We start from the raw sequence: 17,941 nt of genomic DNA on the forward strand, positions 1-17,941 counted from the left end.
AGCGTTCGGTACAACTGAATGTATGTCTTATAAATAGTTTTAAAATACAAACTTTACATGTCCGAACTCAGAATCAAATGTGCTCACCAAAATAACATGGTCGCTGTGGTATAACTTTTATTTTGATTAGCGATTTTCTGTATTTATTCGATTTCAGATGTGTCCATTATTTGGGAGATCGTTCTTCGTACAAAGCATGTAAACGTTTTTAATGGAATTGTTATATGAATCAAAGTATCCACAATAATCGCGTTACTGTATGGATGTAACCGCACTCAATGTTGTTGTTTTTCCTTGATTGACACTAAAAGTGATTTCAAACAATCCAATCAGAGAACCAAACATGCAAATCTTTACTGCTCACCCCGCCCGTATTTCATAACCGACCAATCAGAGAGGGCGTGGGCGGAGTCAGGGATACCAGTGGCGGATTCAAACGGAAGATGGCAGCGGATAAAGATTCCAATAAAAATACACAAAACAGAAGGTAAAATAACATTTAAACATTATGTATACAGAATAAACCATGCACGCACGTAAATAGACTATGGAGTTGTCGTGATGCTGGCATTTGAATTTGGCTTGCTAGTTTGTCTGACATGCATGTTGTTTTTCAGTGACAGTGAAAGCTAATTGAGCTAGCTAACGTTATTTAGCTACTGTAGCTCTGACAATCAAGTGACGTGTTGTGGCAAAATACAATTTCTGTGCATCACACAGTTACTCTGAACAACAATACGGTGCAGGGCATTTATTTCTCCGCTGTCGCTGAATTACAGCAACACGCCATAGTTAGCTAGCTAGTAGTCGCAAATATAGAGACCACTGCAGTGAGCTGTCATTGGTCGACTTCGTTTTGGATGGTCCGGTGAGCGGGGTTTGTTGATTTTAGACCATTCCATTGGTCCTGAAGTGAAATCTCCACTCACCTGAGGCACCAGGCCATGCAAAAGCAACTCTCCACCATTATGCCAAGTCAAGCTGCTCTAAATTGCCAGTGAGTGTGTACTTGTGTGAAAAAGGTGTCTTCAGCTCATTGATCTTCAGACCTATGAGTTCACTGATCTTCAGCACAATGGACCCAAAGTAAAACTCTAGCATGCATAAAAGTTGGTTTTCTCCTGTCTGTCCAACCACTAACCCATTCATCGACGCTAACTACATTTAGCGCCTATGAACGATAGCATCCTCTGGCCGGAGGAGAAACATAATGAACGTAGCTTTCTACACCTTTTTATAGGGTCACGGTTCCCACAAGGTTATACAGTGGGGCAAAAAAGTATTTAGTCAGCCACCAATTGTGCAAGTTCTCCCACTTAAAAAGATGAGAGGCCTGTAATTTTCATCATAGGTACACTTCAACTATGACAGACGAAATGAGAGAAAAAAAATCCAGAAAATCACATTGTAGGGTTTTTAATTAATTTGCAAATTGGTGGAAAATAAGTATTTGGTCAATAACAAAAGTTTATCTCAATACTTTGTTATATACCATTTGTTGGCAATGACAGAGGTCAAATGTTTTCTGTGAGTCTTCACAAGGTTTTCACACACTGTTGCTTGTATTTTGGCCCATTCCTCCATGCAGATCTCCTCTAGAGCAGTGATGTTTTGGGGCTGTTGCTGGGCAACACGGACTTTCAACTCCCTCCAAAGATTTTCTATGGGGTTGAGATCTGGAGACTGGCTAGGCCACTCCAGGACCTTGAAATGCTTCTTATGAAGCCACTCCTTCGTTGCCCGGGCAGTGAGTTTGGGATCATTGTCATGCTGAAAGACCCAGCCACGTTTCATCTTCAATGCCCTTGCTGATGGTAGGCTTTGTTACTTTGGTCCCAGCTCTCTGCAGGTCATTCACTAGGTCCCCCCGTGTGGTTCTGGGATTTTTGCTCACCGTTCTTGTGATCATGTTGACCCCACGGGTTGAGGTCTTGCGTGGAGCCCCAGATCGAGGGAGATTATCAGTGGTCTTGTATGTCTTCCATTTCCTAATAATTGCTCCCACTGTTGATTTCTTCAAACCAAGCTGCTTACCTATTGCAGGTTCAGTCTTCCTATCCTGGTGCAGGTCTACAATTTTGTTTCTGGTGTCCTTTGACAGCTCTTTGGTCTTGGCCATAGTGGAGTTTGGAGTGTGACTGTTTGAGGTTGTGGACAGGTGTCTTTTATACTGATAACAAGTTCAAACAGGTGCCATTAATACAGGTAATGAGTGGAGGACAGAGGAAAATACTTTTGGCTGCAACTGTTAAAACAGTCTACAGTAAGTGAAATGATGTTGATGTGATATGAAAGTAGAGGGCTTTATGTTTCTAGAACTGTACCGCAATTGAGAACCGATTCACATTTAGATGGAGTATTTTGCTGTTTCGGCTGCCAGAGCCAATTCGCCTCTCAACAAAACATGTAAGGTCCTTGGACTATTGTAACGTTAGTCTCCTTTAGTCCATTATTGGGCTAGCCAACCACCACACCATCATCATACGTGTGTAAGAGGGAGAGCGAGAGTTGGTGTGTGTGTGAGAGAGTCAGTGTAAAGATAAAGCGGTTGTTTAAAGATTTGATCTTCAGCATCTGTGTGTGTTCCATCAGGGGTACGGTATGTAACGTGGTGATCAGCCAGGATGCAGGGGGATCTTGGGGAGGCAGTGGGGTTGGTGGCCGCCCGCCCGTCATCTTCAACCCAGACTTCTTTGTGGAGAAGCTACGTCACGAGAGATCTGAGGTATTTCAAGAGCTGGTGCTTAGCAACATCAGCCGCCTCATCGACCTTCCCGGTGCTGAGTTCTCTCTGCTGTTAGGGGACGAGGGAGGGCCCAAGACACCCACAGGGGCCGGAGGGGGATTCTTCCGCTCCTTCAACTTCCTCAAACGTAAAGGTGAGAGAACTGCCATGAAGATCAACCAAGGTTGTCTTCGCCTGGGGTGTGTTCAGCAGGATGCAATGTAGAACAAACATCCATGACTGAAATGTAGAAGAAGGTATCACGATGGCTTTACTCGTGGAATTTTTATCTGCAACGTTTAACAATGTTTGGCTACTGAATGTGGCCCTGGGTGGCAATAATGTTGAATAATAATATAAATGTACAGCAATCAGATTCTGGTCCTTTGGCCGTTGTCATCTTCACAGATAAGGAAGTGGTGTTTGGGACTCCTCTGACAGAGGGAGGCATCGCCCAGATTTACCAGCTCATCGAATACCTCAGCAAGAGTGAGTTGATCATGTTGTTACAGTTCTCATCTGAGGCATGATCCCTGAATGTTATTCTCTCTTCTTTGTCCTGGCATTACAGTAGGAGGCACTCTTTCCTCTGGTCTAAAAAAGATCCCAATGCCCCAGGGCAGTGATTGGGGACACTACCCTGTGTAGGGTGCCGTCTTTCGGATGTGACGTTAAATGGGTGTACTGGCTCTCTCTGAGGTCATTAAAGATCCCATGGCACTTATCGTAAGAGTAGGGGTGTTAACCCTGGTGTCCTGGCTAAATTCCCAATCTGGCCCTCGAACCATCACGGTCACCTAATAATCCCCAGTTTACGATTGTCTCATTCATCCCCCTCCTCTCCCCTGTAACTATTCCCCAGGTCGTTGCTGTAAATGAGATCGTGTTCTCAGTCGACTTACCTGGTAAAATAACAGATAAATCTGATTTTTTATTTATTTTTCAGCCTTATCAACTCTATGCAAAGGAGATGTGTTGCGCTGCATGAGGCAAATGGTGGTCACACCAGATACTGACTGGTTTTCTGATTTTACACCCCTACATTTTTTAAGGTATCTGTGACCAACCGATACATCTCTGTATTCTCATTCATGTGAAATCCATAGATCAGGGCCTGATTAATTCATTTCAGTTGACTGGTTTCCTTATATGAACTGTAACTCAGTAAAAATCTTTGAAATTGTTTCATGTTGTCTTTATATTTTAGTTCAGTGTACATACTTTATATCTGGTTTAAGTTTGCACTGAAAACATTTTACCAACCCTAAAATAATTTCCATTAAAAAAAAATATAATAAAATCATATTTTTTGGAGTGCCGGGAATGATGTATCAGCGGTGACCCGCCGCTGCTAAATGACTATTGGAGAAACACTGCTGATTGATTCACTACATATTTGATTTATTGATTGATTCATTGATTGATCAGACTTACATGTTAAGGGTCTGTTCAGGGTGCTAGGTGGTTTATTGATTGTTTGATTAATTGATGATCAGACCTGCAGGTAGAGGGTCTGTTCAGTGTGCTAGGTGGTTTATTGATTGTTTGATTGATTGATGATCAGACCTGCAGGTAGAGGGTCTGTTCAGGGTGCTAGGTGGTTTATTGATTGATTGATGATCAGACCTGCAGGTAGAGGGTCTGTTCAGGGTGCTAGGTGGTTTATTGATTGTTTGATTAATTGCTGATCAGACCTGCAGGTAGAGGGTCTGTTCAGGGTGCCAGGTAACAGTGTGCGGCAGCAGGCCCTGAAGGAGCAGCTGAACAGTGGCGCAGACATCGACCTGGAGGCAGGGGGCTTCCACCCCAACGACGTGGCCACCCTCCTCAAGACCTTCCTGGGAGAGCTACCTGAACCCCTCCTCACGCACCAACACTTCCATGCTCACCTCAAAATAGCAGGTACCCCTGTCTGAGGCCCTCCCCACTCTCTCTCCTGTAGCACTTTTTATTTTTCAAAAACCTACAAAAAAAGTCACACCCTGGCGCTCAAAAATAAGTGTCATTGATGTTCACCTGTACCCCATGAGACCCATACTGAAGTGTCTTGTGTTCTGTTTCTGTCCCATCTTCCCCTCTTCTCTCTCCCTCTATTCCCCCAGACATGACTCTGTTTGATGAAAAAGGCAACAAGACGTCAGTACCTGATAAGGAGCGTCAGATTGAGGCCTTGCAGCTCCTCTTCCTGCTGCTGCCCCAGGCCAACCGCAGCCTCCTCAAACTGATCCTGGACCTGCTCTACCACACCGCCAAGCAGCAGGACAAGAACAAAATGTCCGCCTTCAACCTCGCCCTCATGTTTGCCCCCCACGTCGTGTGGCCCAGAGATGTATGTACTGTAACTCAAATCAAATGTGTTTTATAAAGCCCGTCTTTATATCGGCAGTTGACACAAAGTGCCTTACAGATACCCAGCATAAAACCTCAGAGAAAGCAATGCCGAGGCAGAAGCACAGGTCTGAAGCTGGACTGTGCCCATGATCATTTATCATGTGGATCAGAGTTTCCCAAACTCTGTCCTGAAGCTTGTTGTCCTAGCACTGCACAGCTGATTTAGATCATTACAGCTTGACCATGACTTCCTTATTTCAATCAGCTGTGTAGTGCATAATACCTAAGTATTCAGACCCTTTGCTATGAGAGTTGAAATTGAGCTCAGGTGCATCCTGTTTCCATTGATCATCCTTGAGATGTTTCTACAACTTGATTGGAGTCCACCTGTGGTAAATTCAATCGATTGGACATGATTTGGAAAGGCATACACCTATCTATATAAGGTCCCACAGTTGACTGTGTATGTCAGAGCAAAAAACAAGCCATGAGGTTAAAGGAATTGTCTGTAGAGCTCTGAGACGATAGGATTGTGTCGAGGCACAGAGCTGGGGAGGGTACCAGGTTCCAACAAAAACACTGGTCTTCATCATTCTTAAATGGAAGAATTTTGGAACCACCAAGACTCATGACCAAACTGAGCAGTCAGGGGGGGGGTATTGGTCAGGGAAGTGACCAAGAACCCAATGGTCACTCTGACAGAGCTCCAGAGTTCTTCTGTGGAGATGGGATGACCTTCCAGAAGGACAACCATCTCTCGCTTGCAGTTTTCCAAAAGGCACCTAAAGACTCAGACCATGAGAAACAAGATTCTCTGGTCTGATGAAACCAAGATTAAACTATTTGGCCTGAATGCTGTGTCATGTCTGGAGGAAACCTGGCACCATCCCTACGGTGAATCATGGTGGTGGCAGCATCATGTTGTGGGGATGTTTTTCAGTGGCAGGGACTGGGAGACTAGTTGGGATCGAGGGAAAGATGAACAGAGCAAAGTACAGCGAGATCCTTGATGAAAACCTGCTCCAGAGCACTCAAGACCTCAGAATGGGGCAAAGGTTCACCTTCCAACAGGACAATGACCCTAAGCACACAGCCAAGACAATGCAGGAGTGGCTTTGGGACAAGTCTGGGAATGTCCTTGAGTGGCCCAGGCTTGAACCCGATCAAACATCACTGGAGAGACCTGAAAATAGCTGTTTAGTGATGCTCCCCATCCAACCTGACAGAGCTTGAGAGGATCTGCATGAAGACTGGGAGAAAATTCCCAAATACAGGCGTGCCAAGAATACTTATGTAAATGTGATATTTCTAGGGGGGTTATTTACACATTTCCCAAGATTTCTAAAAGCTTGGTTTTTTTCTTAGGCATTTATTTATTTTTAATAAGGCTGTCGTGTTTAATTTTTTTTGAAAAGGTCAAGGGGTCTGAATACTTTCCGAATGCACCGTATGTATGTACTGTACACTGTTAAATATAGGCTATACTGTCCTGTAGTCATGACGATTGATTGACTTGGCTTGCCTAGTAGCACCTCAGACATACACACTGGCCCAGAAATGTGTTCTGTGCTCAGTGTTCTGTTCGGGTACAGTCTATCCTCACAATGCACTGTGTTATGAATTGTAGGATCAGAAATGTGATAAAATAAAAATGCATTAAATTTAATGTGAATAGAAATAATTAGGTGGGTGGTTATATTTGTCCTATTTCACACATGTAATGTTACTCATGTATGAATTAGAATTATGTATTTTTTGCATACCCCCCGAGACCCTCGGAGAGTGGGGTCACGGCCAGGATCTGCCATTATCAACGGCGACCCTGGAGCAATTAGGGCTAAGTGCTTTACTCAAGGCACATCAACACATTTTTCACATTGTCGACTCTGGGATTTCAACAAGGGACTTTTCAGTTACTGGCCCAACGCTCTAACCACTAGGCTGCCTCTGACTGATTGATTTTCATTCTTCTACAGTAATTTGTGTGTGTTTCATCCAGATGGTGGCCAGTGACCTCCAGGAGAATCTGAAGAAGCTTAACAACGGCATGGCCTTCCTCATCAAACACTCCCAGAAACTATTCAGGGTCAGAGAGACTAACTTCACACTCTTGGCCAGTTTCCCAACCCAGAATAAGCCTAGTCCAGAGGGGGACTTTCTATAAAGCAGGATCAAAGAGTTAGCCAGCTAACTTGCCTAAATATTCTGTTCACTTTTTATTTTTTTGAAAGATAATCTTGAAATGAAGATGGTCTAATTGATTCGACAAACAAAAACACATATCTAAGTTGAGCTTTTCTTTCTTTTTTTAAAACTAGAAAGTCTGTAGTTATTTCTGGTTGCTTTTCAATGTTCGCTGGCTAACTCATTAATCCTGCTTTGTACTATGCCACACTGGGCTACAACACTCCATTGAGAACACCTCATACTATTGGCTTCAACTGTGTCTGGGAAACCGGCCCAGTTGTCAGTGTTATTTTATAAGGTCTGTGGAACATGGGCTACAATAAGGTCATGATTTGTGTCAAGCACAGAAGAGAAATAGAATCATTATTTTTAGTGTGTTGTGATGGATACTTAGTGTGTGTGTCTCCACTCAGGCTCCTATGTACGTGAGGGAGCATGCCAGAACGCACTTCACAGGATCTAAGACCCTGCAGACCAAGGTTAGTAGTAGGACTCTTTCACCTGCTGGGTTTACATCATCTATGCCATTAAAGGATGTTGCACTTCTCTCAAACAAATGACCATATTAGATCAAACAAGGCAAGTATTCATGAAGAGTCTCAAAGCAGGAGTGCTGATCGAGGTTCAGATCCTCCCCCTTTCCATTTATTATAATCTGCAAGGCCAAACTGATCCTAGATCAGCACTCCTCTGAGATGCTTTATGAATACAGGCCCTGTATAGGTGTAAGCATCCCAGTTTACCAGAAGGCTAGGTGGAGCTTTTGCCCAACTTGTTTACACCTTTCTAGTCTTCAGATCTACCAGGGCCTATTATAAGTGTCTAGGTGCTAGAAATGTCTAGCTGCGGTTTGGACATGTCTAGCTGCGGTTTGGACTTGTCTAGCTGGGGTTTGGACTTGTCTAGCTGGGGTTTGGACATGTCTAGCTGGGGTTTGGACATGTCTAGCTGGGGTTTGGACTTGTCTAGCTGGGGTTTGGACTTGTCTAGCTGGGGTTTGGACTTGTCTAGCTGAGGTTTGGACATGTCTAGCTGAGGTTTGGACTTGTCTAGCTGAGGTTTGGACATGTCTAGCTGTGGTTTGGACTTGTCTAGCTGGGGTTTGGACTTGTCTAGCTGGGGTTTGGACATGTCTAGCTGAGGTTTGGACTTGTCTAGCTGGGGTTTGGACATGTCTAGCTGCGGTTTGGACTTGTCTAGCTGGGGTTTGGACTTGTCTAGCTGGGGTTTGGACATGTCTAGCTGGGGTTTGGACATGTCTAGCTGGGGTTTGGACTTGTCTAGCTGGGGTTTGGACTTGTCTAGCTGAGGTTTGGACATGTCTAGCTGCGGTTTGGACTTGTCTAGCTGGGGTTTGGACTTGTCTAGCTGGGGTTTGGACTTGTCTAGCTGGGGTTTGGACTTGTCTAGCTGGGGTTTGGACTTGTCTAGCTGGGGTTTGGACTTGTCTAGCTGCGGTTTGGACTTGTCTAGCTGCGGTTTGGACTTGTCTAGCTGCGGTTTGGACTTGTCTAGCTGCGGTTTGGACTTGTCTAGCTGCGGTTTGGACTTGTCTAGCTGCGGTTTGGACTTGTCTAGCTGCGGTTTGGACTTGTCTAGCTGGGGTTTGGACTTGTCTAGCTGGGGTTTGGACTTGTCTAGCTGGGGTTTGGACTTGTCTAGCTGGGGTTTGGACTTGTCTAGCTGCGGTTTGGACTTGTCTAGCTGCGGTTTGGACTTGTCTAGCTGCGGTTTGGACTTGTCTAGCTGCGGTTTGGACTTGTCTAGCTGTGGTTTAGGGGCGTAGATCAACCTAATCTCCCTCTAAGCTGAAATAGGTTCTGTCCCGTGTGGCACCCTATTCCCTTTATAGTGCACTACTTTATATAGGGAATAGGGTGCCATTTGGTATGTATCCATAGACTCATGTTGGGATGGAAACTAATAGCTCCTTTCTCACCCCCCTCCCTCAGGATGATATGGACCTGTTATCTGTGACTGGTTTCCCTGTTCCCTGGAAGAGGTGTTGTGCTGACCCGTCTCAGTACCTGTCCCCCTCCTCGTCGTCCCAGGGCCAGCAGCACCACACAGAGGAGTCCCTGAAGGAGCTGTTCAGACACGTCCATGACAACATGCCCAACTCTGCCAAGAAGAAGAAACTCCTACGACAGGTACTAACTGCAGGACTGCTTCTTAATATTCTCTGTCCTCGTCTCCATATTCCATACGAGGCAGATTTCACATTTCATGTAGATTAGAATGACTGGCTAAATCCCAGTATCCTGTCTCTTCATCCTACATCTTTCTCCTCCTCCTGCAGCTTGCTAAACAGACCGCCCCAGGGACACCCATCAACAACTATCAGCCCCCCCCGGCCCAGAGCAAGAAACACCCCCGCTCCCGCTCCTTCGGTGGATTCATCAAGGTGTGTGTCATTGTGTTTATGTGTATTTCACTTACAAGTGTAATATCCAATCAACATACTTTGTTGATGTATTTTGTAATTGTGTTACTTTGTATCCAACTTAGTATGTTGTAGTCACCATCTGCTAAATCATAACTGTTCTGTCTATTGTATATGAGGATCTTTAAGGACAATTCCTCCCCTTTTCAACCTCCTATTCATTATGCCAAGCACCACCAGTGAAAACGGGCATTTCTACGTTCTATAGATTAAAAAGTTATCTATGACATTATCAACAAAAAAAAAATCCTGGTAAAGTGAAGGTTAAATAACTGTTCTGTCAACTATCCTACCCTCCTGATCAAATGAACCAATGAAAACAGAGGAGACATAAGGGGGACCAACAGGCGTTGGAGAGGCGGGGTAGACAGATCTCCCCGGAGATGGTTGCTGCGGCGATGGGACGGCTGGGAAAGGAGAACGTCGTCCTGCAGTCGGTGAGCGACATTGACAGACAAGGAGACCACACAAACACACTCCCTTGTCCACAGATTCCTTGTTTTTTCTAGATGTTCATAGTTTGTGTGTGTCTGTCTGTGTGTGTGTGTCTCCAGGGGAACAGTCCGGTGACAGTGAATAATAGTACTCCAGTCGGGGTCAAGGCCTCTGACAGCATGGCCCTCAATAGAGAGAGGGGACTCAAACTATCAAAGGTATGATGCTTTTGAATTGATAACATGGCAATTCCCACTTTTTCTATAGACATTTACATGTGTTTTTGCATATGTTGTATGTCTTTCCTGATACACTTCAATGTCATCATTCAACATTACAATACAGCCACATCTTGTGAACTTTGTCTGTTTTGTCCCATGTCTCATTCATCTTCTTTCTCTTGATTTCTCCGTCTCCCTCCAGGACTCTCCATCCATCTCCAGAATGTGTTGGTCTCCCTCCCTAGAAACGGCGATGTAGAGGATTGGTACTAGCAACACTGGACTTGACTTTTTTTGGTCCTTTTTTTCTTCTTTTATCAAGTAAACTATATTGTAACTTTCTAAATCTGTGACGAATACAACATTAGTCCCCAGCCAGACATGGGTTGCATCCCAATAATCTCTTCTTTCTCCTGAAGTGTGCACTTGTTCACTTCCCTCAATGTGTTTGAAAGGAAATGACTGGAATACCTATATGGAAACTCCTTCTAGCCCATGCCTACACAATCCAAGACTTTTACATTGTGTGGGGAGTAGTGAATGAGTGCACACTTCAGGGGGAGAGATTATTGGGACGTAACCCAGGAAAGTACAAGACCAACTCTGTTAAGTGTGGAGGCAGGGACAGAAGGGAGCTTTCTTTGGTCTGTTTGGGGTCTGAGTGCCACTCATAACTTGAAACAGTTTTGTTAGACACTTTCACAGTTGACCACTAGCTAAGCCTACATAGATACTTTAACAGTTGACCACTAGCTGAGCCTACATAGATACTTTTACCGTTGACCACTAGCTGAGCCGACATAGATACTTTCACAGTTGACCACTAGCTGAGCCTACATAGATACTTTCACAGTTGACCACTAGCTGAGCCTACATAGATACTTTTACAGTTGACCACTAGCTGAGCCTACATAGATACTTTTACAGTTGACCACTAGCTGAGCCTACAGAGATACTTTTACAGTTGACCACTAGCTGAGCCTACATAGATACTTTTACAGTTGACCACTAGCTGAGCCTACATAGATACTTTTACAGTTGACCACTAGCTGAGCCTACATAGATACTTTTACAGTTGACCACTAGCTGAGCCTACATAGATACTTTTACAGTTGACCACTAGCTGAGCCTACATAGATACTTTTACAGTTGACCACTAGCTGAGCCTACATAGATACTTTTACAGTTGACCACTAGCTGAGCCTACATAGATACTTTTACAGTTGACCACTAGCTGAGCCTACATAGATACTTTTACAGTTGACCACTAGCTGAGCCTACATAGATACTTTTACAGTTGACCACTAGCTGAGCCTACATAGATACTTTTACAGTTGACCACTAGCTGAGCCTACATAGATACTTTTACAGTTGACCACTAGCTGAGCCTACATAGATACTTTTACAGTTGACCACTAGCTGAGCCTACATAGATACTTTTACAGTTGACCACTAGCTGAGCCTACAGAGATACTTTTACAGTTGACCACTAGCTGAGCCTACATAGATACTTTTACAGTTGTCCACTAGCTGAGCCTACATAGATACTTTTACAGTTGACCACTAGCTGAGCCTACATAGATACTTTTACAGTTGACCACTAGCTGAGCCTACAGAGATACTTTTACAGTTGACCACTAGCTGAGCCTACAGAGATACTTTTACAGTTGACCACTAGCTGAGCCTACATAGATACTTTTACAGTTGACCACTAGCTGAGCCTACATAGATACTTTTACAGTTGACCACTAGCTGAGCCTACATAGATACTTTTACAGTTGACCACTAGCTGAGCCTACATAGATACTTTTACAGTTGACCACTAGCTGAGCCTACATAGATACTTTTACAGTTGACCACTAGCTGAGCCTACATAGATACTTTTACAGTTGACCACTAGCTGAGCCTACATAGATACTTTTACAGTTGACCACTAGCTGAGCCTACATAGATACTTTTACAGTTGACCACTAGCTGAGCCTACATAGATACTTTTACAGTTGACCACTAGCTGAGCCTACATAGATACTTTTACAGTTGACCACTAGCTGAGCCTACATAGATACTTTTACAGTTGACCACTAGCTGAGCCTACATAGATACTTTCACAGTTGACCACTAGCTGAGCCTACATAGATACTTTCACAGTTGACCACTAGCTGAGCCTACATAGATACTTTTACAGTTGACCACTAGCTGAGCCTACATAGATACTTTTACAGTTGACCACTAGCTGAGCCTACATAGATACTTTTACCATTGACCGCTAGCTAGCTGAGCCTACATGAATACTTTTACCGTTGACCGCTAGCTAGCTGAGCCTACATGAATACTTTTACCATTGACCGCTAGCTAGCTGAGCCTATATGAATACTTTTACCGTTGACCGCTAGCTGAGCCTATATTGTACTATATGTAAGTATCTTGTTTGTGTTTTCTGAATCTGGTGTTTGTACTACTCATCTGAAAATGTGGTACTAATTGTACTAATATTTTAAGTCCCAAATGGTTGCCCTACACACACAGCACACTGATGGGATGATTATATCCTCCTACAAAATGCTGATTAGCACCAGTCACATTCGTCTGGGGCCTGTTCCAAAAAGCGTGATCAATGAGTTAGCCAGCAAACTGACCCAAATTGCTTGAAATGGTTTGAAATGACTCAACAACAACAGAAACAACTATTGTACAAATGTAGATTATTTTAATCAACCAGGAAATCAAGAGATATGAGGCAAAGGCTGTTAATCAAAGTTAGCTGTCTGATGTATTAACCCTGCCTTCTGGAAGACCCCACAGCTCTTATGGTGTCTAAAGGCCAGTGGGTTTACTGATACTGTCTGGTAGCTCAAATGATGCCCCCGTTCCCTATATAGTGCACAATTGGCCAAAGTAGTGCACTACACTTTATAGTAGTGCATGTGGTGGTGTTGGAGAAACACTGGCTCAGGGTTTTCTTGAATCTATATCATACAAATACAGGTCGATACATATTGGATGATGAGAACACATACGAGCTGAACAAACCAACCTTTCTGTAATGGTATTTGTGTTTGGGAGAGATGTAGGTAGGGCTTCATTTTGGGACGACTTTCTTTTTATTGTCTGAGATTTGTGTATTAACTGATCGAACTCCTCAATGTGTACAATGTCATATTTCAACTGCCTGGTTTGGCCTTTTGAGGTTTAATAGTACAATGAAGTGATTATAATTGTATTTTTTTTAACTGGAATGGGATTTGGGTGGATATTGGTTGGGACGCTAACGTTGAAAGATTTTCTGGAAGTCTGAGATGGTTTTTGCTTTGTTGGAGAAGGACATTTGTAGTGACGGTGTCGATAGAGGATTCTCTTACATTACCTTCAGTGTTGCCTGGTCTGATACAAGTCTTCTTTATTGAGCGTGGATTGGGACATTTTGTTCTGGGTCATGTTCATTAGGCACCAAATAGAACAGGACGGATTCAAACTGGGAGGGACTACCTGGACTTTGTCCAATAAGGAACCCTTATTTTCACTTTCCGTTGCAGAATGTTTTGAAAAGATTTTGTAGTGTACCCTAATGGACATGACATGACGTTGGTTTTAATGGGGCTGTTTTTAGAGGAAGTGTTAATGGGGAATGTGTGAGAATGGGTTTGTGGTACGTTTTAAAGAGATGGGTGTGTTTTTTCTACACATGAAATGAAAGACACTAGAAGCTTGTGCTGAGGTTATCAAGATGGATTTGTTTTTTTTACTCTTGTTATTTTATCTGTGCTGGTCAAGTAGCCTACCTATTTTAAATGTTAGTTTGTCCCTGCTTTTCTCTGTTACCTGAAGGTTTTCAGACAATCAAGGCCCAACACATTTTTTACGTGTCATTTTGAAAAGCTGAAGGGTCACCTGGCCATTAGTGGTTGATACACACTGGGTCTTGCTGGAAACCGTTTTGCTAATGTGCGATCATCTTTATGATGTGAGTCAGTTCTAGATTACATGATACAACATGTGGGCATTATCTTTTAATCTCCCTTATTATTTTTGTGTTAACGTGTGTATGTTGAAAGTCTTTGGTTTTGTCAGCCAATGTTGACCATGGTCTTGTTTATTTTTGTTCATTTTCATTCTGCCCTGTTGTCTGTGTCCCAAATGGCACCCTATTCCCTATATAGTGCACTACTTTAGAACAGGGCCCTATTCCCTATATAGTGCACTACTTTAGAACAGGGCCCTATTCCCTATATAGTGCACTACTTTAGACCAGGGCCCTATTCCCTATATAGTGCACTACTTTAGACCAGGGCCCTATTCCCTATATAGTGCACTACTTTAGACCAGGGCCCTCTTCCCTATATAGTGCACTACTTTAGACCAGGGCCCTATTCCCTATATAGTGCACTACTTTAGACCAGGGCCCTATTCCCTATATAGTGCACTACTTTAGAACAGGGCCCTATTCCCTATATAGTGCACTACTTTGGAGCAGAGCTCTGTGCCCTGGTCAGAAGTAGTGCACTACATAGGGTGCAATTTGAGACGCAGGCATGGAGTTACATTAATGTCTACTAAAATAAACATAGTATACTGTAATCTCAGATTGCTGCCTAGATTGCCTACCATGCATCTTCCTCTGTTCATATAAACCTGTTACCAGTCAGTGCCTTTTAATGTAAGGACATTTTAGCCTACCTTCACCTGTTGTGTTTTTGTTGTGTAAAATAAGATGTTTGTTTTTATTACCCTGTCAAATAGATGCATTGATTTACTACTGGTGCTATGGATTAAAACTATTTTTCTACATGTGGAAAGTCTCACTGCAGAACATAAAATGTTACATACACTGCTGCACCTTTCTTAAACATCCACTAGGTGGCATCCCGAGTCATTGACTAAGGAAGCTGTGTGGTGCTAAGGCATAGACCGAAACGTGTACCCAGGGGGGACCCAGGACCGAGTTTGGGAAACCCTGCTATAGACCACTACATACTTATTGAGTGTGTTATGACTAAGGAAGCTGTGTGGTGCTAAGGCATAGACCGAAACGTGTACCCAGGGGGGACCCAGGACCGAGTTTGGGAAACCCTGCTATAGACCACTACATACTTATTGAGTGTGTTATGACTAAGGAAGCTGTGTGGTGCTAAGGCATAGACCGAAACGTGTACCCAGGGGGGACCCAGGACCGAGTTTGGGAAACCCTGCTATAGACCACTACATACTTATTGAGTGTGTTATGACTAAGGAAGCTGTGTGGTGCTAAGGCATAGACCGAAACGTGTACCCAGGGGGGACCCAGGACCGAGTTTGGGAAACCCTGCTATAGACCACTACATACTTATTGAGTGTGTTATGACTAAGGAAGCTGTGTGGTGCTAAGGCATAGACCGAAACGTGTACCCAGGGGGGACCCAGGACCGAGTTTGGGAAACCCTGCTATAGACCACTACATACTTATTGAGTGTGTTATGACTAAGGAAGCTGTGTGGTGCTAAGGCATAGACCGAAACGTGTACCCAGGGGGGACCCAGGACCGAGTTTGGGAAACCCTGCTATAGACCACTACATACTTATTATTGAAGCTGTGTGGTGCTATGACTACCCAGGGGGACCCAGGAGGAAAGCTGTGTGGTGCTAAGGCATAGACCGAAACGTACCCAGGGGGGACCCAGGACCGAGTTTGGGAAACCCTGCTATAGACCACTACATACTTATTGAGTGTGTTATGACTAAGGAAGCTGTGTGGTGCTAAGGCATAGCCCGAAACGTACCCAGGGGGGACCCAGGACCGAGTTTGGGAAACCCTGCTATAGACCACTACATACTTATTGAGTGTGTTATGACTAAGGAAGCTGTGTGGTGCTAAGGCATAGACCGAAACGTGTACCCAGGGGGGACCCAGGACCGAGTTTGGGAAACCCTGCTCTAGACCACTACATACTTATTGAGTGTGTTATGACTAAGGAAGCTGTGTGGTGCTAAGGCATAGCCCGAAACGTGTACCCAGGGGGGACCCAGGACCGAGTTTGGGAAACCCTGCTATAGACCACTACATACTTATTGAGTGTGTTATGTATGCAGTTTAAATGCAGTCTACTCTTAAATAGGCCGTTTTTGAAAGAATATTAAGTATGATTTCACCTGCCCAGCTGTCACGGACGTCAAGTTTCCATTGCCTTGTCTGTTTAGAACGCACATGCAATTGAAGGAGTAATTTATAGCAGCTTTAGCCTAAATTCTTGATATTTTGTAGTATAGGCCTATCCTGTTCTTGTTTGGGGTAGGTTAATATCAGAAGCAATTGATATTCCAGGGAACCACCTCCCTATGTATGTAATTATCTCATAACGGTCTATAATGTAAACATTGGCTGTGATATTCATAGTCCTGATGATTTTTCCGCAGACGCCCCACGCGTATTTGACTACCGCAGGCGCGCGGTGCCATTGATATTGCCGTTTTCGTAATTGTTCATTGTAGAAATTGAGCGGTTTTTTCTTAATTCCAACCTGTCTCTTCGATTCACCGTTAACTCTGCCGAGCGAAGCGGAAACGCAGTAAGATTGAACCTAGCGCACATCAAGGCTCTCTGCGCGCTCTACCTTGCGCCCCTTGGCGTCGCATCTGCTCCCCTTCCAGCGCGCGATCAATTCAGACGCGCCTCTGATGAAATGAAAAGCGACCCACCGGCGTCCCCGCGCACTCAGAAACCTAATTTGTATTAGGAGCTCAAACGGGGGTCCTTCCCGCGCATGTAAACATCGAGGTTCTCTCTTTTGTTGTCGGTCTGGGTGCAGTGACTCATTCTATTCATCATGCACAATAGAGCCGCTGTGGCGCGTTTTACTCGCGGCCAGTTTGTATTCGATAAAGTTTACTGTGTTTGTTTATGCGTGTGAGAGGAGAGTAGCCTTGTGAAATCAAACAGACTACAGACCATGGGAGGGACTAACATAATAGAGAATTCCATGCTAGAGAAAAAGACAGAATCATATATGTAATATTGAATTCTAGAGGGTTTGGTATCTGGTAGTTATATACACACTAAATTAAAAACCTGTCCCCTTGTTTGAATTTCAAAGACTCATGATCATTATTCTGAATTAAAAGCAGGCTCTTTGTCCAGCAGGGAGCATCCATTGGTGCCAGTCAAAAGAAGCCGACCACTTTCCAATCCTGCAATACAGTAACTAAATACAGTAATACAAATCATTTATACAGTTAACTACATGAAACGTTTATCGAAGCCACCATTCCATGGGAGAGGAAAAATAGAGATAATTGAGAGAGTAGGATATTCCCCCCTCTACATCCAGGCCCATGCAGCCTCGGGCTGTGTTCCCCCCAGGGGAGGAGACCAAAAGCAGGCAGCACAGGAAGGGAGAGCGGCTACTGTCACTGGAAGTCTCTCTCACTACTACTGCTGCTGCCAGGAGAGAAAGAATGGATGTGAGTTCACACAGGGTTCTGGGAGGTGTGTGCCTGTGTGTGTGTGGCTTGGGGGGGTGTTGTGTGGGAGGAGTCTCAGCTATTATTTGTAGAACCTTTTGATGGATGATTGCTGAGAGAGAGGGAGGGTGAGAGTCCTTTTTTTTGGTCGTTCACTGTTCCCTCTTC

General features: G+C 44.1%; 1 protein-coding gene across 1 annotated transcript; it reads left to right on the top strand.

The window, feature by feature from the left end:
- Positions 1-407: 407 nt before the first annotated feature.
- LOC115120069 (rho GTPase-activating protein 19-like) lies at positions 408-11,312 on the top strand. Its single transcript, XM_065001038.1, has 12 exons — positions 408-487; positions 2,593-2,879; positions 3,134-3,214; positions 4,418-4,627; positions 4,828-5,054; positions 7,056-7,142; positions 7,657-7,722; positions 9,196-9,393; positions 9,543-9,647; positions 10,010-10,123; positions 10,241-10,339; positions 10,545-11,312. Exons 1-12 carry the CDS (start codon positions 444-446, stop codon positions 10,599-10,601), a joined length of 1,575 nt encoding a protein of 524 aa, XP_064857110.1. The 5' UTR covers positions 408-443; the 3' UTR covers positions 10,602-11,312.
- Positions 11,313-17,941: the final 6,629 nt, after the last annotated feature.

The sequence above is a fragment of the Oncorhynchus nerka genome, linkage group LG15 (genome assembly GCF_034236695.1).
Source record: "Oncorhynchus nerka isolate Pitt River linkage group LG15, Oner_Uvic_2.0, whole genome shotgun sequence".
NCBI classification, from domain to species: domain Eukaryota; kingdom Metazoa; phylum Chordata; class Actinopteri; order Salmoniformes; family Salmonidae; genus Oncorhynchus; species Oncorhynchus nerka.